General features: G+C 35.4%; 1 protein-coding gene across 1 annotated transcript in view; it reads left to right on the forward strand.

Annotated features, from left to right (window-relative positions):
* LOC121431674 (glutamyl aminopeptidase-like) overlaps positions 1-20749 on the forward strand; it is a 45622-nt gene that overhangs the window by 3582 nt on the left and 21291 nt on the right. Inside the window, exons 2-7 of the mRNA XM_041629322.1 lie at positions 7164-7338; positions 8327-8423; positions 16668-16809; positions 17305-17436; positions 18290-18410; positions 19702-19856. Coding sequence (XP_041485256.1) covers positions 7164-7338; positions 8327-8423; positions 16668-16809; positions 17305-17436; positions 18290-18410; positions 19702-19856 — 822 coding nt within the window. The remainder of the gene's footprint in view (positions 1-7163; positions 7339-8326; positions 8424-16667; positions 16810-17304; positions 17437-18289; positions 18411-19701; positions 19857-20749) is intronic.

The raw sequence follows: 20749 nt of genomic DNA on the forward strand, positions 1-20749 counted from the left end.
CTTGAATAATATATAATGCCTATGAAATATATATTTGTCTCCAAGCAGTTTAATCTCCTGCAGTGTACATTATCATATGATACGAGGAGGTCAGAACGAGAGAGTTCAAAAGGCAGATTTTAGAGTCCTTTAGGGGAAAACTGTCATTTCATATCAAGTTTTAAGAAATATTTCTGCATTCGCAAGAGAATATCCGCGTTGTGAGAATATCATCTTATTTGTATTGTTTGGATAAACTTTGTTTTGTTCATCATCGATCATTTAACATTTTATTTGGATGGTGAAACTAAATTTGGATTTATTTGACAGTATTTTTCAGTAATGTACAAGAATACATTAACTATTATTCATGTCATGTTAATGTATAGAGAAAGACTTTGTTGATTTCGTCTCTATTTTGCCTATCATTATTATACCACGTCACAAACATGACAAATAAGAATATTCCCTGATGCTATATTCTTACTGAATAATTTAAATTATGTAGAATAGTATTAAATCATATTGTATGACCCTATCAATTTTAGTTTACTGTAACATCCCCTTAAAATAAACATTTCCACAATTCGGGTATATTCTTGAAAATTGTGTGGATATTTTAATTGGTAGGTGTGTGTGCATGTGGGGGGGGGGCAAGATGACTGAATGGTGACGTCACTTATAGAATAATATGGGTTATAGCGTATCAATCAATCGGTTCAATTAAAAAAAAAATTATGTGGATTCGTGTGGCTCGGTTCGAATTGGAGCTCAGTGAAACCCTATAATCTCTACCTCGAACTGGAAATCATGTGATCAGAACAGCGTAGAATCAGACCGACAAATCACTGAAAATTTAATAAAAAATTAGACAAGGAACAACATACGCACTAAGGAACTTAACAAGACGACCGCACACCGTCTGTGACCCGATTTTGGAACAAATCGCATTTTGCTCATTTTCTGAAGATTTGAATGGAACATATCATTTTATTTGAGGTTGAAATTGATTAAAATAATAATATTACAACAATTTTGAAAGATTGCAAGCCCTTATTTTGGAGTAAAGTCCAAATTAGTTTCAAATCGTAGCCAATCGCACGACTGCTATGATGTCATTACGACTAGATATTAAATTCGCTTTTATTTTAAGAAGGATGATAGCATAGTCACAAATTTGATCATGGGTATTCATACGATAATTAAGAACATTACACAGTAAGATATTCCAAGTCTCAATATTAGCATCAAATTCTATTACATTTTATTCTGAAATCGGGTCGCAGACCAGTCGTAAGCGTGCGGTCGCCTTTACGCTCAACTTTGCATCTAACAATGTGCTGACTTGCATGGGACCCGTCTTACAAAGACTTACGATTGATCTGATCAATCTCAACTATATCGAAATCCATCAATATGATTTTTTTTCTACAGGAAATTTGCACAATGTATATTGTAAGAAAAGAGAAGCACACCGAATTTTCAAGAAAATAATGGATGTATGAATATGCATCATATCTAGAAAATGATTGAACAAATATGCCTTTTAGATGTTGGCGTTGCTGGCTTTCAATAGTTGATGTTGATTGGATCAATCGTAACTCTTTGTGAAACGGGGCCCTGATGCCACCTTTTTTGTAAAGGTGCAACTTTGCACCTCTCTGAAAGGTGCAAAATAGCACCTATAAGATGCAGAATTGCACCCCAAAGGTGCTTATTGTGCTCCTTCATTAACCCTTAACATGCTTAACGTGCCATGAACACATATCTGTGCATCCACTGGAGTGCCAAGAACACATTTTCGTGCAATGGTCATACAGAGGTTTAACATTATTGTCTCAGGAGTGATTTCTTTTTCCTTATAAATAAAACAATTAATTATAGACTCTCTGAAAAAATGGCACTTGCTGATTACAGTGAATGGCACATTAAGAGTTAAGAGAAGTGCAAACTTATTACCTCTGCACCTTGCCCGCAAACTTACACCTGTCTTGCACCCCTACTCACCCCTATTTCCTCGTGTGATGGTGACATGAAAATTAAAGCAATTGCATTATTTTTGTGAGACAGTCTTTTCTTGTCCATGGTGTATATGCAATGAGCCAACTATTTCTCGTGCTTTTTTTCAATTTCGTTTTTAGAGAATTATGTTTCATTGAATATCACAAGAACAAAGGAAAGTGGAGGGAATACATCATCAACAATATGATTTTCACCTTTTTGTTCCTTCTCTTTTTTCTTTCCTGTATATTTACACATATATGAATAAGTCGACTATATTTTCTTAATTTCCAAGGGGGATCCACACTTTACAAGCTTTGCTTTTTAGTGGACCCCCCCCCTCATTTCCATTTATGCTCAATATCATACTGTTCTTTTTGTTTTACGAGGAAAGAATGTTCGTCTGTAAATTGCACTTGATTTGTATTACTTTGTATTATGTTTTGAATGGAAATAGAAATAAGAATTGAATTGAATCTGATCAGCCGATCCTATTACATATTTATGACGTTATACATACAAAAATAATTTAAAAATTGAAATTAGATAACTTTATATTCTTATGTCTCATTTTGTTGACTTTTCAGCGTGAATATCACTCTATTTTATCAAGATATCATTATTTTCAGCATCGAGACCTCCCTTAAATAAAACTTTTTGCGACATGCTTACAACGTCTCTATAGGCATGTAGGTGAAGGATTGGGTTTTTTATCGCTTCTTGATGGCTCAATTTGCAGCTATTGTTTGGTGATAGGACGTAACACCTTAATAGTAAATATTCATTGTCTCTGGTCGATAAGATAAAAACACATAAAGTCTTCAACCCTGGCAAGCACGCTGGTGAAAAGCAAATATCCCATAAATTAGAGCTTTGGGAGGTGAATCGTTAAAATACGTCTAGAAGCCTCACGATCGGAAAAAAATCACGAGGATGCAAAAGTTGAATAAAGCAGTTGGAAATTCTACAAAATTATTGTCATCAGTTAAAAAAAAAATAGTTCCCAATGCACGTCAAAAATCAATTTGGTGTCCATAATCCTATATGTTTCCGAAAATAACTGAGATGAAACTGGTTCCAAGTGAAAGAGAGTAAAGAAATGCTATTCAATATGTTGCCAATTATATTGATGTTATGTGTGGCAAACGTGTATGCTTTCAGATAGTAAGATAATGTTTGAAATTATGCGTAGAATTTGAATGTTATTAAACACGTCTCTTTACACTAAATTCTGCGATATAAGAATTAATTACACTAATACTTATCAATTACTGTTATTGCTGTTATTATTACTATTATCATGATCATCATTATTATCATCATCATCATCATCATCATCACCATCATCATCATCATCAACACCAATCATCGGTTTATTGCCATTTCGTCCACTGCCATTTTGTCCACTACCCACATGGTCTAATATCATTTCGTCTACCATCAGTTGGTCCACTATCCACATGGTCCAATTACCATTTCGTCCAATCACCATTTCGTCTAATAGCCATTTCGTCTATTATCATTTGGTCTAATAGCCATTTGGTCTAATGGTATTTTTTTGCCAATTGGTCCAATAGCCACTTTGTCCACTATCATTACGTCTATTCCCATTTGGTCTAATAGCCAAATGGTCTAAAGGCAAATGGTCTAATAACCACTTGGTCTACTTTCATTTCGTCCATGTTCCATTTGGTCTAACTGCATTTGGTCTACTATCACTTGGTCTAAACTCATTTCGGCTAACAATCATTTGGTCTAATTGCCATTTGGTCTAATAGCCAATATGTCCAATTGCCATTTTGGCTAATCACCATTTCGTCTAATATTCATTTCGTCTAATACGCATACTGGTCTACTATGCTGCACTAGCGCCCTCTACGACCCGAGTCGACTCTATTCGCGATTGTGGGCCTAATTAATTACCAATTCTCTTCAACTTCTTGATTTATTTTATCACTGTTGACTAGTGTTGTTCGTCATTGATTACTTTGCATTATGGAAGTGTTTTCCACCCAAAGGGGGAAGCAATGTGTGTCTTATCGAGGTTATACATACACGATACGGGCGAGGAAAAACGGAATGGTATACTGGCGATGGCGAAAGGGGGCGCCAAAAAGGGGAAGGAAAGAGAGGAAAAGAAAAGGGAGAGAAAAAAAAAGAGGGAAAGAAGAAGAGAAAGAGAAAAAAATGGGGAAGAAAGAGAGAAGGAAAAAAAAAGGAAGAGGGAAGAGGGAGAAAGAAAAGGAAAAAAGGAAAGGGAAACATCTCATGCTTCGCGCTCGCATTAATAATTTATTGAGATATGTATCCTGTACATAATAACAAAAGAAAAATGATTAAAATCTTCCATTTTTGTGATCTGAAAATAGGGAAACAGCTTCAGCTCTTGCTGCGCGCTCACATTTTTATTTATGATACATCCATCTCTTCTTGAATTCCTTCAAACAATCCTTAATCTGTTACTTCTTTATGTCAATTAACCAACATTTTCGGCAATAATTGCAGTAATTGTTCATTTTAAGATAATTATGTATCCTGTATTACAGGGAGTGTTCAAAGTGTCCTGAAATATCATTTTTTTTAACTCGCCGTGCACATGTTTGTATATTCATTTCTAAACTGGATATATAGTGACGTGGATTGTCAATGTCTAATTCCTTCCTTCAGCTTTTTCTCGTCTCATTCCCCGTTTTCTTTTCCCTCCTTCCCTTTTTCTCTTTTTTTCTCCCCCACCCTTTTCTCTTTTTTGGGGCCGTCAATAAGGAGGGGCGGACGCTTTGCCCTCCTCGAAATGCCTATGTATCCACTTTATGAATGCTTACAAACAGTCCTTAAAACGTCATTTTTCATGTCAGAATATCACAAATTTCGACCCGCGCTCGCATTGTTTATTTAGATGTGTATTATGTACAAATTTACAAAAAGTGATTAAAGTGCCCCGTTTTGAGGTCTGAATATAGGAAAATTTCAGCTCGCACTGTGATGTTGCATTTACAAAAGTAAAATATGTATCTTCAAGAATTCCTAAACGCAGTCCTTAAAACGCCCCTGTTTCATGTCAGTGTATGGAAAATTCTCTGCTCGCGCTGCGCGCTTGCAATCCTCGCATTAGTTATTAATCTAGAGAAATGTTCAGGATTTCAAACAGTGTCAAGACTTACGATTTTATGTGTAAAATAATAGTGGGCCTACATGAAATAAAATGTTTATAAAAAAAAAGATCAGCTCGCGCAAGCAAAAAAAAAAAAAAAAACACGGAAAAAACCCTCTTCGATCCGCAGACAGGGGAATATATAAATGAATGAACATTTTTCGAGCAACAGCCCCCCCCTGCCCCCATTAGCAAAAGCTAGATCCGCAAAAGGGATGTGTTATAATTATACCCGGCAGGCCTATATACTCGCGACCAAAAATCTACTCTAGTGATTTCAATACCCCCCCCCCTTCCTGTAAACTCCTGGATCCGCGCCTACGTAGTAGTAATTATTTTAATTATGTATATTATTTCTATTATGATTATCCTTATTATTATCATTTTTGTTATTATTAGTAATATGATCATCATGATTATTAGTAGTATTATTTATCAGTATCATTATGATGATTATCATTCTTATTATTATATCCATCAATTGCTACAGCATGAGTATATCACAAACATTATACTCATCGTTATTGTCAATACTACTAGGCCTACATTTATTTTAGGCGCAGGCGGGCTTCTAGCGACGGGAAACGAACAAAAAGGGAGAGGATAGTACAGGGAAAGAAGAAAGGACAGATCGGGAAGAGCTCTTTTTTGGGGGGTGGGGGGTATATTGATCAATAATATTTCTTTAAAAGGCTACATTGTCTTTCATCTGTTTATCGTATTTTGATATCGGAATACAATATTCTTTCTTTTTTTAAATAAAAATTGAGCGACAAATTAAATTAAAAGGACCCTTTTCCATTTTCCCCATCTTAGTTCCCCCTTTTATATGTGTGTGTGTGCGTGTGTGTGTGCGTTTTAGGGGGGGGGGGTGGGGGTGCCTGAATTGCTGTACCCACTGAATCGACCCTTGCGATAGTAGTTTTCATCATAGTTTTTAGGGTTTTTTAAAAACTAATATCATCAATAATTTCAAGGTATTAAAGTCATTTCGCTCCCCTCCTCGGATAACGCAAATTATTTGTATTAGACGAAATGGCTATTGGACCGAATGGCTATTAGACTAAATGGCTATTGGACGATTTGGGAATTGGACGAAATGGTTAGTAGACGATTTGGTTGGTAGACGAACTGATTATTGGACCTAATGGTTGATGGACGAAATGACTATTAGACGAAATGGCAATTGGACGAGTTGATAAGTAGACGATGTGGATATTGGACCAAATGAAATTAGCCGACATGGCTATTGGACCAAATGAACGGTGGACTAACTGGTTAATGGACGATTTGGCATTAGACCAAATGGATTTAGACAAAATGGTTGGTAGACGAAATGGTTGTAGACGAATTGGCTATAGACTAACTGGCTATTAGACTAAATGGCTATTAGACGAAATGGTGATTGGACGAAATGGGTGGTAGACGAAATGTTGATGGACGAAATGGCATTAGACGAAATGAATGTAGACCATGTGGTGAGTGGACGGGATGGCAGTAGACGAATTGGCAATTTACCCAATCATCATCATCATCACCATCATCATCATCACCACCATCATCATCACCACCATCATCATCATTCTTATCAACATCATCATTATCATCATCATCATAATCATCATCATCATCATCGTCATCATCACCACCATCATCATCACCACCATCATCATCATTCTTATCAACATCATCATTATCATTATCATCATCATCATAATCATCATCATCATCATCATCATCGTCATCATCATCATCATCATCATCATCATCACTACCATCATCATCATCATCACCACCATCATCATCTTCATCATCCTCATCATCAATATCATTATCACAATCATCATCATCAACGCCATCATCATCATCATCATCATTATCATCATCACTACCATCATCATCATCATCATCATAATCATCATCATCATCATTTTATTTCGCACTTTCAGAAATAGAAAACTATACAGTATTGACAATGCAAGCATGATAATGAAGATATATATATATATATGTTATTTTCCCCATGATATAGATTACAGTCACCAACGATACAAAGTACCCTCGCCTCCACATCAAAGCTATGGACATCGTAGATGAAACTGTTAAGATCACAGACATGAATGATAATGAGCAAGCCATAACGCGTGTCTTTAGATACGAGCCAAACGAGTTTTTGATCATGGAAATGGAAAATGCACTCGTACCAGGTAATTTATCGATCTGCAAATTAAAAAGAAGTGTTCTAAAAAGTAACGTTTTGCGCTTTCATAATGATAATTATGATGGTGGTGGTGTTGAAAATGATAATGGTGATGATGATGATGTTGATAGTGGTGGTTGTGATTAAAATGATGGTGGTGTAGCGACTGCACTACAAGTGCTGATTTTTTGCTTTTTCAAATTTAAACTAGACAATCAGCACTCGTAGTGCAGTCACTATACAAGCACTTTAAGTGCGAAAATAGCTCTTCATTTTTACAGTGTATTATTAATATTTGCAATGATATGTAGCTATATATGTGAATGTATAAAATATTCACTAATGTGCTTAATCTTTTTTAAAATAATATTTAATAAAGTTCTTCGGTTTTGTATCCTCTTTAATTCTCTGTGACGTCCCCCTGTCTCAAGTTTCTCATTCTGCAAAACATTTCTACTTCTATGATCCCTCTGCTCCTTTACCTTTTTTTTTCTCTTATCCATCTTTTCGTATTCATGAAAAATATATATGTAGATCTCCATGCAAATTGATTTTCATAGTTATTGATGTTATTTGTACCATTTAAGCCCAAAACTAGTTTACGGTAGTTTTTGTTATCTTTGTTCATTTACTTGGTATTGATTATTGTAAATTAACCCATTCAGCCCTGCTGCTGGTCATGTGCATATACAAATAAATAAATAATAATCATTATCATCATCATATTCCAATTTTACAGATTGCATAAATATGTTATTATACTTTAATTTTGAATTACGAACAGTGAATATGAAAGAAGACGTATGGTCCACGGTTAAACAATTTTCCCAAATAATTATGATAACAGTTACTCTCAATACTTTAATACTCTCAATTTGTGACCTGACAACTGATATAATCGAGCTTTGTTCGTCATGATACCTTAAATATACTTTCTCAAAGCCCGATATATTTGTATAATATATATATATATATATATTCATTTTCGTTTATAGGTGACTATCATCTATACATCGAATTCGGTGGATGGTTGAATCAAACGATCGTCGGATTCTACAAGAGTGTGTATGTGGATGCACAGGGCCAAGACAGGTAAGTTAACACGTAAAGGGGAGACAGTTTCATAAAGCTGTTTATAAAGTTGCGTTTAACTTTACGATTAAACTATAGACCTATTTGCAAGCCATAAATAATGTTGAAATAATTGTCATTCAATTTAGATAAAGTTGGAAGTTGCGAATATTTCATTAACATGCGGACAATAGACGAAAGCATCATAGCGTAAAATATGTTTTGTGCCAGTATTCAAATAAATTTCATGACATTTTCTTCGACTGGTTGTTTCATAATACATTTGTTTGTAAGGACAGGTATAGCTTTTCAAACAGTTTTATAAAACCACCCTTCGTACACCCTAAACGGCCGGAGTTTTCGCATCCGCAACAACGGCACAAATTATTGTTAATACTACATGTATGGCAACAATGACCTGTATTTAGAACACCGCTAGACAGCTGGCAGCCGTCTGTTCCGAGGAGTTTTTAAACATTTTTGTTTAACTTTGGTCATGTCGGGGTATTTGTTGAATTGGCATCATAACTTAAAAAGTTTATGGATCTAGTTCATGAAACATAGACAGAAGGGTAATCAAGTATAAATGATTGTTTTGCACACATCTTAGATCCCATGATCACGGTCGAAGGTCATTTGGGGTCAATGGACACAGTATTCTATCATCATATTTTTATGAATGTTTTCTTTTCTGAATAATGATTCAATAGCTGTTTTTAAAGTTTTTTTTAGCTGTTTTTTTGTATTTCTCCTCGTACACAGACGGCTCGCGAAGGTCCAGCCGCCATTTGGGGGTTTGCAATACAACTCACCCCTCTCCCGACGGGGATCTTTGATATTTTTTTTTACTATATCATAAACAAAAATCATATAAAAAGTATATTGCACCGAAAGAAAGATTATGATTTAGCCTTGAATGCACCAAAATGGAAAAAAAAACTTCAAAGAAAAAAAAAACACCGTGAATTACATCGGCTGTCGTGCAACTCCCACTTCCCGAAGCTGCTATAATACACAAACATATGGCCGTTGGAAGACTTCCGGGTCAAACTGATTATCGAAAACATTGGCCAATCAGAATATCCCTTTTATATCGCGTTGCATGGCTTGTTTATCAAAAATGGCCGAAATTGGGAATTAGATTTCTAATTATTCTTACATTGTTTGGAAATTACACGGAGGTGGTGAAGATTATCAGATTCTATTTATTTTCAAAAGCTGAATCCATTACAGACTGTTATTTTAAAGAAATCTTGTTTTAATGGGAAAATCGAGAATTCATTTTGGGTATGGGTTCCCTCTATGTACAGACATAACATAAGAATCTTTCTATAGAACTGACTATTGACTGTTGCTTCCATATTACAGAGGCACTCTCGAGCTCTACAACAAAAATCATGTGGCTCTTGATGGTTGTAAAAAAATCGTCTGTAATCGGAGATTAGTCAAAATTTGCTTATGTTATACAATTTGCGTCGCAGGACAGTTTTTTACGACGGGGCTAAAAGTCTCTTCCAAAATCAACTAGCGTCTTAGAAGTCCGATTCCGTCGTTGAGCGAAAAGTGCCTAGTAATTACCACGAGTACGGCGACTCCATAACGATTTTTTAAAAACTTTTTTTAATTTCTTATTCGAATTTATGTAAACTCTCAATATGTTCTTAAAGTTAGATCTGTACCCATTTTATCTGAAAAAGAAATTGATTGAAATGTTCAATATATTAGGACTAGCTTAATGTTTATGATTACGTTACTGTTATCATTTCAATTGTACATCTATGTTTGAGTTAAGTTTATGTAAACATCGCACTACGTATCCTTGAACTTCTATGTCCATGTCTGTATACATTATCTTTAAACACACTTGAATTGAGTTAGCATAGAATTGAAGTAGACCACTTCTTAGATTAATGATTATAAACAATTGAAGAGCCCACTTGCAAAAGGGGTTAGGCCCATTTTCCATCAATTTTTTTTTGTCTCAATGCTAAGATTTTTATTATCTCTATAAGCATGATAAGATGATATCAAAGAAAAGTTGAAAAAGTGAGCTAAAATGGCAAAGAAAAATCACTTTTTCAAAAGGGGTTAGGTCCATTTCAGTTTAGTTGCAAAAGGGGTTATTTGTTAATGTTTTGGAAAAGAATATCATACAAAATATGAAGACAGGTAGAATTATTTTATACGCAATTTTATGTTCTCATGGAAGGGTATCATGAAAATTCAGTTTCGCAAAAGAATATTTTGGAATATGGGAGAATTAAAAAAAATGATTTTTTTTGGAGTGGACCTAACCCCTTTTGCAAAAAAAAAACTCTTCTGAAGTACTCATTTGTCAAAAGGGGTGAGGTCCACTTTTCATATTTTTCTTTGTTTTCAGTTTCTGGACCTCTAAATTTTTAGTCACTCTCCACTTTTCATATTTTCTTTGTTTTCAGTTTCTGAACCTCTAAATTTTTAGTCACTCTGATGATAACAAATAAAATTTGAAATTCAAATGTAAAAGTGAATGAAAGTGGCAAAGAAAATCACTTTTTAATCAAAATATATTGCATTAATTTCAGTTTACTTGCAAAAGGGATTAGGTCCACAATGACAATTTTTTTTAATATATAGAAAACAAATGAAGACAGGTAGATTTCTTTATACCATGTTCACAGGATAGGGTATACATCAAGACAATTAAGTTTCTCATAAGAATATTGCAATATGTGAGAATAAAAAACATGGTTTTTCTCGGAATGGTCCAAAGTGGACCTAACCCCTTTTGCAACTAAACTCTTAATTTTTTAATGTACATGTATGCTGCTTCTGTAAACATCACATCTCCGTTCAGCGAGATCTGTCCTTCTCAATGCAAAGGAGCTAATCTAGTCGCAGGTCACATTCACGTCCGAGTGAAAATTTGAATCAATTCCTTTGGCATGTTTGGAGTGAACTCTAATTTCAGTATAGACGTTATAAAGACACAGATAAAGTCAATTATACCTTATTCTGGACTGATCTGTGTATCTCTAAAGATATTTTAATTCCAAAAGTGTCCACTCTTAAAAGAAGCAAATTGCACTCCAAAAAGACTATTCCTTCTATCGTCTCACTACGAGGGGAGTGTGATTTAATAGAAAAGAGCTTTTGGGTCGCATTTAGAGTGTTTAACTTCGATACATTTTGTCTTTGAACAAAATTAAAATGGATTGCCTTAAACAGCATGCATTCCACTTTAAGTGAGTCAAATGACCTGATAACTAAGGTTCAGATACTGATAATAGTATCTTAAGTATCTATTTGTTTAAATACGCACGCACTAAGATAGTGATTACCTGCAAAGTACCGAGACCTTTGACCGACACTTCTGGAAAGCACGGCTCATGCATGCCGTTTTATTTTTGCTATATGGCATGATTGCATTTTACCTAATTCCATCCCTGAAAAGTGAAAATAATTCTATTTCAAACAAAAACTTGATCTCATCCGTGGTTATAAAAATTTGAGGAAAAAAAGACTCCTTAAAGGACAAGTCCATCCCAACAAAAAGGTCGAATAACAATAATAGTAATTTCGCTTAATTGCACAAAACAGTTACAGTATATGCACATCCTGGCTGGTATGCAAATGAGGAGACTATGACATCATTCACTCACTATTTCTTTTGTATTTCATTTTATGAAATATGGAATATTCTAATTTTCCCCTCATTGTCAAGTGATACAACGATTTGTGAAATTAACATTGTTTAATACTGTATGATTCAGTCAAGTTGGTCCTTATTGTCAAATCTATAAAAAATGAAATATCGTATTACTGAAACAATAAAAAGAAGAAAATAGTGATGGAAATCATCGACTGGCTAACCTAGTTGTGCATATCACTGTTTTGTGAAAAATAAGCGAAACTTTAAAATGTCATAACTTCCTTACTTTACATCCGATTTTGATGAAATTTTCAGCACTATATGCTAGTTTGAATTTTCTCTATTCATTCAAGTCAGCATTTTCCTGGGTCGGACTTGACCTTTAAAAAGGGGATCGTGCTATGATGGATACAGGGATAAGCCCAGCATGCGTATTAGGTTTAATTATATTCTTATTCTTGATATGTACTGAATATATTTATAATTATCTTTTCAAAATGAGCTGCATGATATTTTAGCATTTTGGTTTAATTAAAAAATGGTTAGAATGGCCATTAGATATTCATTGACCCCCGCTCCTCCCTCCAGAAATTATTGAAAGAATACTGTTAACATGTTATTATTATGTGGAGCGTTGTGGCCCAGTGGATTAGTCTTCGGACTTTGAAACAGAGGGTCGTGGGTTCGAATCCCAGCCATGGCGTAATTTCCTTCAGCAAGAAACTGATCCACGATGTGCTGCACTCGACCCAGGTGAGGTAAATGGGTACCGGTAGGAAGTAATTCCTTATAAGAAGCTGTGTGCGCTATGAACGCCTAGCTTAGCCGGGTAATATAGGAGCGCCTTGAGCACCTAACAAGGTGGAAATGTGCGCAATATGAATATCCTATATTATTATATTATTATTATTATTTTCTCGAGATAATTTTATAAAGACAAGCATGAATGTATGATGAGACTGTTGTCAAAATATTGACCTACTATTCAATTTAAAAACGATTATACAATAGCTATTGTATAATTTTGGATAATTGCATAACATAACGAATTAACATTTGAAGCTACTAAACTTAACAACTTCGCTAAAAATTGCTATCTCCCGAGTTAACGGTCAAGGACTGTTTAAATAACATTTCATATGAATCAGTATTTTAATTTACTTTTATGAGAGACCAAATGCCCTTTTTCGTTTTTCGTTTATCTTTTTTTTTTTTAAAAAAACATTGTACAAGGCGAGCAAGCAATCAGCTCTCCCTCAAATTACGATTTCAATAACAATACTGTGTATTTTATTCATTCAATCACGCTGAAAATTTAATAAATTTCATTAAGCTTTCATTATTGCCGTCTTTCCCAGGTTTTTAAAAAAATTAATCAAAGTGAAGAATTATGATTTGTTTGTTATGGCGGCAGTAAATCACGCATGTTTTCTGTCATCGTGCTTTATATTTGCACTTTATTTTCATCTACATATGAAATTCTGTTTTGACAATTTTATGTAATAATTATAAAGATATTTGGTTGGCCCTAGTGGTTGAATCGGGTTTGGATGAATAGAAGGCGTTCTTTAATTGTACTTGTAAACGTAATCATGGGTGATGTACTTGTAAACGTAATCATGGGTGTCGATCGGGGGATGGACTGGCAGGGGGGGGGGGGTGGGATGGTCTATATTAATCACCCCCCGGCCCCACATAGTTCACGGCAGAACATTATAAGAATAATCTTAAAATAAAATGGTAAAAAGTAGCCAATGCTTTGGTGAACATTTTGTCCGACTAAAATTGTTTGGTAAGGATTTGATCATTATTTTGAAATGTTATAACTTCCTTATTTTCATCCGATTTTGATGAAATTTTCAATATTATGCTTCTTTGATTTTTTTTTCTATTCAAATCAGTTTTTGTTGGGGGTGAACTTGTCCTTTAACAAGCAGTATCACGAGAATGTGGGACTGAAACATGTAATTGGTTCCTTTTCATTTCAGTTCAGTTGCAATGTTGTCTATTCACTAGTTTTAAACAGACAAGAGCTATACAAAAGGACAATAAACAATACGAAGTAAACTGAAATAAATTGGCAATACATCAACAATGCAAACACTAGTTGGCACGAGTACAAGAAGCATGAAAAACGAAGAACCAAAACGGGCAAAGTTTATAAGCTACAAATTTAAGATAAACATTAAAAGGACTAACTATTACGTATGTAAACAATACCTAGATAAATAGCAGAAAAGGGTGATTATAAACAAGGCTATAAAAGAAGAAAATTAATATTGAGAAGATAAGATGGAGTAGAGGAAGAGAGAGGGGAAATATATAGGGGGTTGATTCCACGCCTTTTTTCCTGGAAAATTGAATAGTATTTTTTTAAAGAAATTAACCTTGCTTTGTTCAGGATTGTGAGAAGATGATAAACCCTTAGGGTTGGTGCAGTGTGCGATGTCCAATTAATTTCTTTCAATTTTTTGAAGGGGATCCTTCGTAATCAGTTTTAGAGATTTTTAAAAATAATTTTCATGCTTAGGCCAGCGCTGGATCTTGCGTGTTTAAAAATGGGACAAGCACGATACAAAATCAATGTTTGATATCAATATTGCTGAATTGGGCGTTTTTATTTTCCATGTCCATGTCGGTGAACCAATTGTAGGTTAAATTGGATTCGTTGATTGTTATCGATTTGGGAACAAATATACCTTTCCTGACATAGCCTAGTATAGAAAACTATTTTATGTAAACAGGCCTTTGATGAGTCAATAGCGTCCAAGCTCAGAACTTGGACCGTGGATAATTAATTAACCATTCACAGTTGCAAGCATACTAAATGATTTGCATGCGTAAAGCATACACCAACGAACGTAGAAGGCAGCAAAACTTTCGTCGGCATACACCTTTCTTAGATATCTATAACAGCAAAGAAATTCAAACTTATACTTGATGGCATACATGTAAGAGACTTTTGATGAAATACATGTTAACGGTATAGGCCAAAAATAATAACAATTTTGATCAATATTATTATCATTATTATCATTATTATCATAACTATTTTTGTTATCATTATTATTATTATTATTATTGTCATTATTATCATTATTATTAAGAAGAAGAAAAAGATCGGCGGGGGTTACGTATTCCGTTAACCCGGGTTCGATTCCCACTTGGTGCGTTGGTGCCCTTTGGTAAGGCACTCCATTACCAGGTCCTTCGGACCTTAAGTTAAGACTCTAGTTGCTTGCTAACAAGCATTCATGCTTTCTTGGCAATCAGGTAAAAAAAAATTACCATCATTACCTTCAAGAAGAAGAAGAGGAAGAAGGAGATGATTATAGTCATGTATAATAATAAGCGCCGATTATCTAGTTGTCTATTGAATTGCGCCCTATCATGCGTCCGGCTTTAGCTCCAGCAGCCTAAGGCACTTGGAGCATTTTCCTCACCTGGGTTAACTGCAGCACAATGTGGATCAAATTCTTGCAGAAAGAAATTACACCTTGAGTGGTATTCGAACCCACAACCCCTGGTTTCAAAGTCCGGAGACTAATCCACTGGGCCACAGCGCCACACGCAATATGTACACAAGCACTATTATTATTATTTTCGTAATAATTGGATTAGAGTTTGACTTTTGTTTGAGGCCACATCGCTGTATTTGCACTAGAATAATCACTGACAAACTCGTGAACTTTATGTATAGGCCTATCTTTTCGATGGCCAGTAACGGATATTGCGTAGATAAAAATATGCGACCAATCAGATCAAACCCATAATGAGTCAGCTAAAATATACAAGGCTTTAAACATGTAGATCCAGAACTCAAAATTATATGTAACTTGGCAGAAATGTTCAAGTTTAGAGCGGGGGAACGAAATCGAAATGGGGGAGGGTGAGAATAACTTACATACAAAAGGGACTAAATACACTTTTGCTCATTACTTTTCAGAAAGTATGATAACTGAAACCTTCAAACTATGCTTGCAATGTCCATTCTTCTTATTAACTGCGTTAAAAAAATAAATTTCGCGCTTCGCACTCGCGTTATCTGTATATTATTTTTTTTAGCTCGTTTGCTTCTTTCGCTCGCAACGTTAACATGTATGGATATCTGCGCGAATATGAGTGATTGTATACTTGCATATCAGTCCTCTTTTCCTGACGTGGTATACCAGGTAGGCCTATTCGCTGCCAAAATATGTCCCCATGATTCAAAATTTGACCCCCCCCCCCATGAAATTTTGGATCCGCCCGTCTGTTCCTGCGTCGTCGCAGTTTGAAAATCAGAGTATGCTCAGCAAATTAAGCCCTCTCCCCGAGTTCCCGATGCTCTAAAATCGGGATATTTGAACCAATAGGCTAATTTATATATCATAGTTACTATAGGAGCCCATCCAGGATTTCTAATTGGGGTGGGGGCATCTTTCGTTCAGAAAAAAATATCTTCACTCCTGAATGAATTAAGGTTATTTATGGAACGATAAAATTGACAAGCAAAAAAAAAGGTCTTCACTTACGTAAGCACGACCCTATCCACTATTCTTTAATTGGCTATCAAGGGGAAGGGGTTAAGTGCCCCTACCTGGTTCCGCCACTGATTGTATAATTTATCAAATTTCTTTATCGTTAATTTCTAGAGCTATTGCCACCAGTAAATTCCAACCGACAGACGCCCGCAGAGCTTTCCCATGTTTCGATGAGCCAGCTTTCAAGGCCAACTACACGACATCGCTGGTTCATCCTGAAGACTACATCGCCCTCTCCAATATGGATGTCAGGGTACGTTAAAGAAAGAGGGAGTTTTTTTTTTGGGGGGGGGGGTGAACGACAGTTACCATGGTAACAATCAGAGGCGAGTGCCTCTCAGCCAATCCAAACCCAGGATTTCACTGACTTAGTCAGTGCTGACAGCTTTCATGAAACTTCACAATTTCATTGTTCCTAATTTGTCACGCAAGAACGATTCACCAACAAAAAAATATTAAATAATATTTTGGACAAAAATATTGTATATTATTCATTTATGATTATTGAATCTCAAATCAAAGAAAACATTTCGCGTTATTTCCAGTGTCTTTTATTACAGCAATGGGCCAATTTTTTTTATTTGATTTAATTTGAGTTTCTATATTGTATTATGAGTTTCTATATTGTAAAATGAGTTTCTATATTGTATTATTAGACTCAGTTTAAGACCTGCACCTCCATAGCAACTCGTCATGTGATTGGTTAAACGTTCAAATTATCTGCGCTATTCATTTTCTTGCTTTGCAGGTGACAGAAGATTATGAAAATGGATTGGAGGTAACGCATTTTAACCCCTCTGTTCCCATGAGTACCTACTTGGCCTGTTTCATCGTTTGTCAATTCGAATACAAGGAAATGAACACTTCGAGCAACATACCGGTGAGTGAACGTCCAAAAGGGATTTTTTGTTACAGGACAGTTGTAAGACGTATGGGTTGTCGCAAGAAACTTGCAATAAATTGATTGCAAGATAGTTATACCTTGGTCACATTTGCTCTACGGCCACCGTGCGGCGAGTCGAAAACGGCCATTTTAACATTTTATGTACGAGCTATACATATAGGTGGTTTGTATAAAAATTAATAAAACGGCTGCCGTAGAGAAAATGTGACCGAGGTATTAGGGCCACAAACCAATGGAATGTCATCAATTTCATTGCAACTTTGCAATTGATCGATGGAATGCATGGCAAGATATTGGATCTCGTCATGTCTACATCTTTTAGAAGAGATCATGGGCGGCGGAAGCGGGGGGGGGGGGTCCTGTCTCCCCTAAATTTATCGTTGATAACCTTTTTTTATTTTTTGTCAATTTTTTTTCCTGCGTCCCCCCTAAATGCAGGTAGACCTCCTCTAAAATTATTGGTTAAAGCCTTTTTTTCTTGTCAAATTTTTTATCTGTGTCCATCCCAAAATTTCAGGTGGACCCCCCTAAATTTTTGGGCTTCCGCCGCCAGTGGAACAGATGACCAGATGGCAAGATCTTGGATCCGAGATCTTGCACTATGTGAATTGAAAAGCCAAAGGCCTGCAGACTTGATAGGACTCATGAGCATGATGAGCGGAAATTGTTATATTTTTATTATAATTAATTTAATTGATATTGTTATTATTATTATCATTATCATTATTTTCAATATATTTGATGTCGCTATCGTTGTCGACGTCATCATCATCGTCATTCTAATGATTGATGGGGAAAAAAAACTTTCCTCCTCTTCTTGACTACATAGTTCCGTGTCTATGCCCCGAAGGACGTCATCGATCAAGTGGACTATTCCTTGATGATCGGTGTCAATATCACCGACTTTTATGAAGAATACTTTGATCTCGGCTACCCACTGCCTAAACTTGGTAAGTCACTTTGACGTATCGTATCTAATGGATCTGGGGGGCGTTTCATGAAAGGACTTGTCGGACGTTTTATCCGACAAGTCCCATTTTATCCGACAGTTACCATAGGAACAGTGCCTCTCAGCCAATCAAAATCATGGAAAGATGTCAGATCTGACAACTTGTCAGATGAAAATATTGATGAAACGCTCCCCAGGGATCCGTTTTTTCAAAGAGTTACGATTGAACCGATCAACCTCAAATGTATGGTAATCCAAAATGTGTCTTAATATTTTCTACAAGAAAGTTTCATAATATCCATTGAAAAGAAAAAGAAGCAAGCACATTGAATTTTTAAGAAAATAATAAATGTATGATTATACATCATTATTTAGTAAATATCTTTAACAAACGCCCATTTTATCTGTTGTCTTTGCTGGCTTTCCATAGTTGTGGTTGTCGGATCAATCGCAACTCTTTGTAAGACGGTGACCATATAATAGAGCTTAAAGATTTTCCACGCAACCAACAAGCGAATATTTGTTAATATAATTATTTGAATTAATACTGTTTTTTTTTCATTGTGAAATGGAATTATTATTGAAATTGATATCTGGCATTTGAAATTGTTATTGTAAATTTAAACCATTATCTGATTATTGTAAATTTGATATGGTATTGAAGTTGTAATTCAAGTTGTTCATTCTTCTTCATGTGCAATGTGTTTTTTTATGTTAATTCAATGGTAATTCAGCCTTTCTGACTGCAAAATTTTAAGAATATATCTTAATTCTCATGGATCCTTGTTTTCCTTTTATGCCTGCGATTTACATATTTGGGTTTTCAATATAGTTTGATCATGTTGATACATATCCAATATCATGAATATGATCCCGTTTCACGCTATGTATATGTACATATATTTTGTCAATAATTGAACATATGTACATATATTTCAGATTAAGCGGAAAACATGATTCTGCAGGATATCCTACAAAAATAACACGAAATCGAGAATTGTTTATGTTTGTTTTTATAACTTCATAACTTGATTGCAGATATTATTTAATGAGTTATCTAATTAAAGATAACAAATCATTGTATTACATTCAGGATAACAACATGATCAGCAGAAGTTGTATCACACAAGGTTCCTGATAAGGACACCAGATATGCTATATATTTTTTTCATTGTAAATGACGTTTCATTTCTCTCTCTTAACGTGGTTTTTCAGCATGCATGGATTTCAGACACAATCACAAAAACTAATATACAACATAAATCTAAGTTCTGTTTTTACGCCCTCTCTAGACATGATAGCGATTCCCGACTTCGTTAGCGGCGCCATGGAACACTGGGGCCTCATCACCTACCGCGAAACAAACCTTCTGTATGATGAGCAAGGATCGTCGGAAGGCAATAAAGAACGAGTGGCTGCCGTGGTGGCTCACGAGCTAGCCCACATGGTATACAACAACAACAACATTATCCTGCAACATGTCCTTCTTGCATGTTCATAGTCATTAGAATTTGGTGATGGGAGTTGTCTTTCTTTCGTTTGGCAACGGGTGCCATCACATTCATTTATTTTTCATGATATCAGTACTAACAACGGTGACATTAGTACTAAAGTGGATATCTCATTAGCTCATGTTTGACGGCGACCTGATTGCGATCTGTTTGCGACCTGGTTGCAAATCGTCAATTTCATTTAAACCAGCGGGACGTCTTCGCCAATGAGATATGCACTTACCCATGGACCTTTCGCTTTATTATGAACCGTATTTTGAGTTCTCGAGAATATATTCCTTCTTACTAACATTTTTTTTATTCTCACCTTCCTAATAGAATGATGTGTGAATCACCAATTAAAAATATTCTTCTTCCATCTGAGCATGATATCAACACTAACCACGGTGACATATAAGTACTAAAGTGAATATCTCATTGGCTCAAAAACCCGTGGGCGGAGCCCCGTGGGCGATTTGGTTACGACATATACATCAATAATCGTCGATTCTGGAGATTTATTTAACGATTTCTGACATTTTACTGTCTTTCCCATTCATAAATTGGTGAGTGGAGCCAATGTAGTTCAACGGAAAAACCAATGTACAGATACAAAAGCGTTTGGTCTAGTTACGACCCCAAAATATTCGACGTCTTTCACGAGACGAGCCAAATCTCTTGGCAGTTTCTGGAAGTTGTAAATCATGGATTCCCTTGTACACTGAAAAACGCTGGTGTTGATTTAACACTAACTCGGAATCTATTATGTCCACACCTTAGAAGTATTAAAACAACACCAGTTTGGAATCAAACCGATGCTGTTTTAATACTAATTGGTGTTGTATAATCA

The sequence above is a fragment of the Lytechinus variegatus genome, chromosome 18 (assembly GCF_018143015.1).
Source record: "Lytechinus variegatus isolate NC3 chromosome 18, Lvar_3.0, whole genome shotgun sequence".
Taxonomy (NCBI): domain Eukaryota; kingdom Metazoa; phylum Echinodermata; class Echinoidea; order Temnopleuroida; family Toxopneustidae; genus Lytechinus; species Lytechinus variegatus.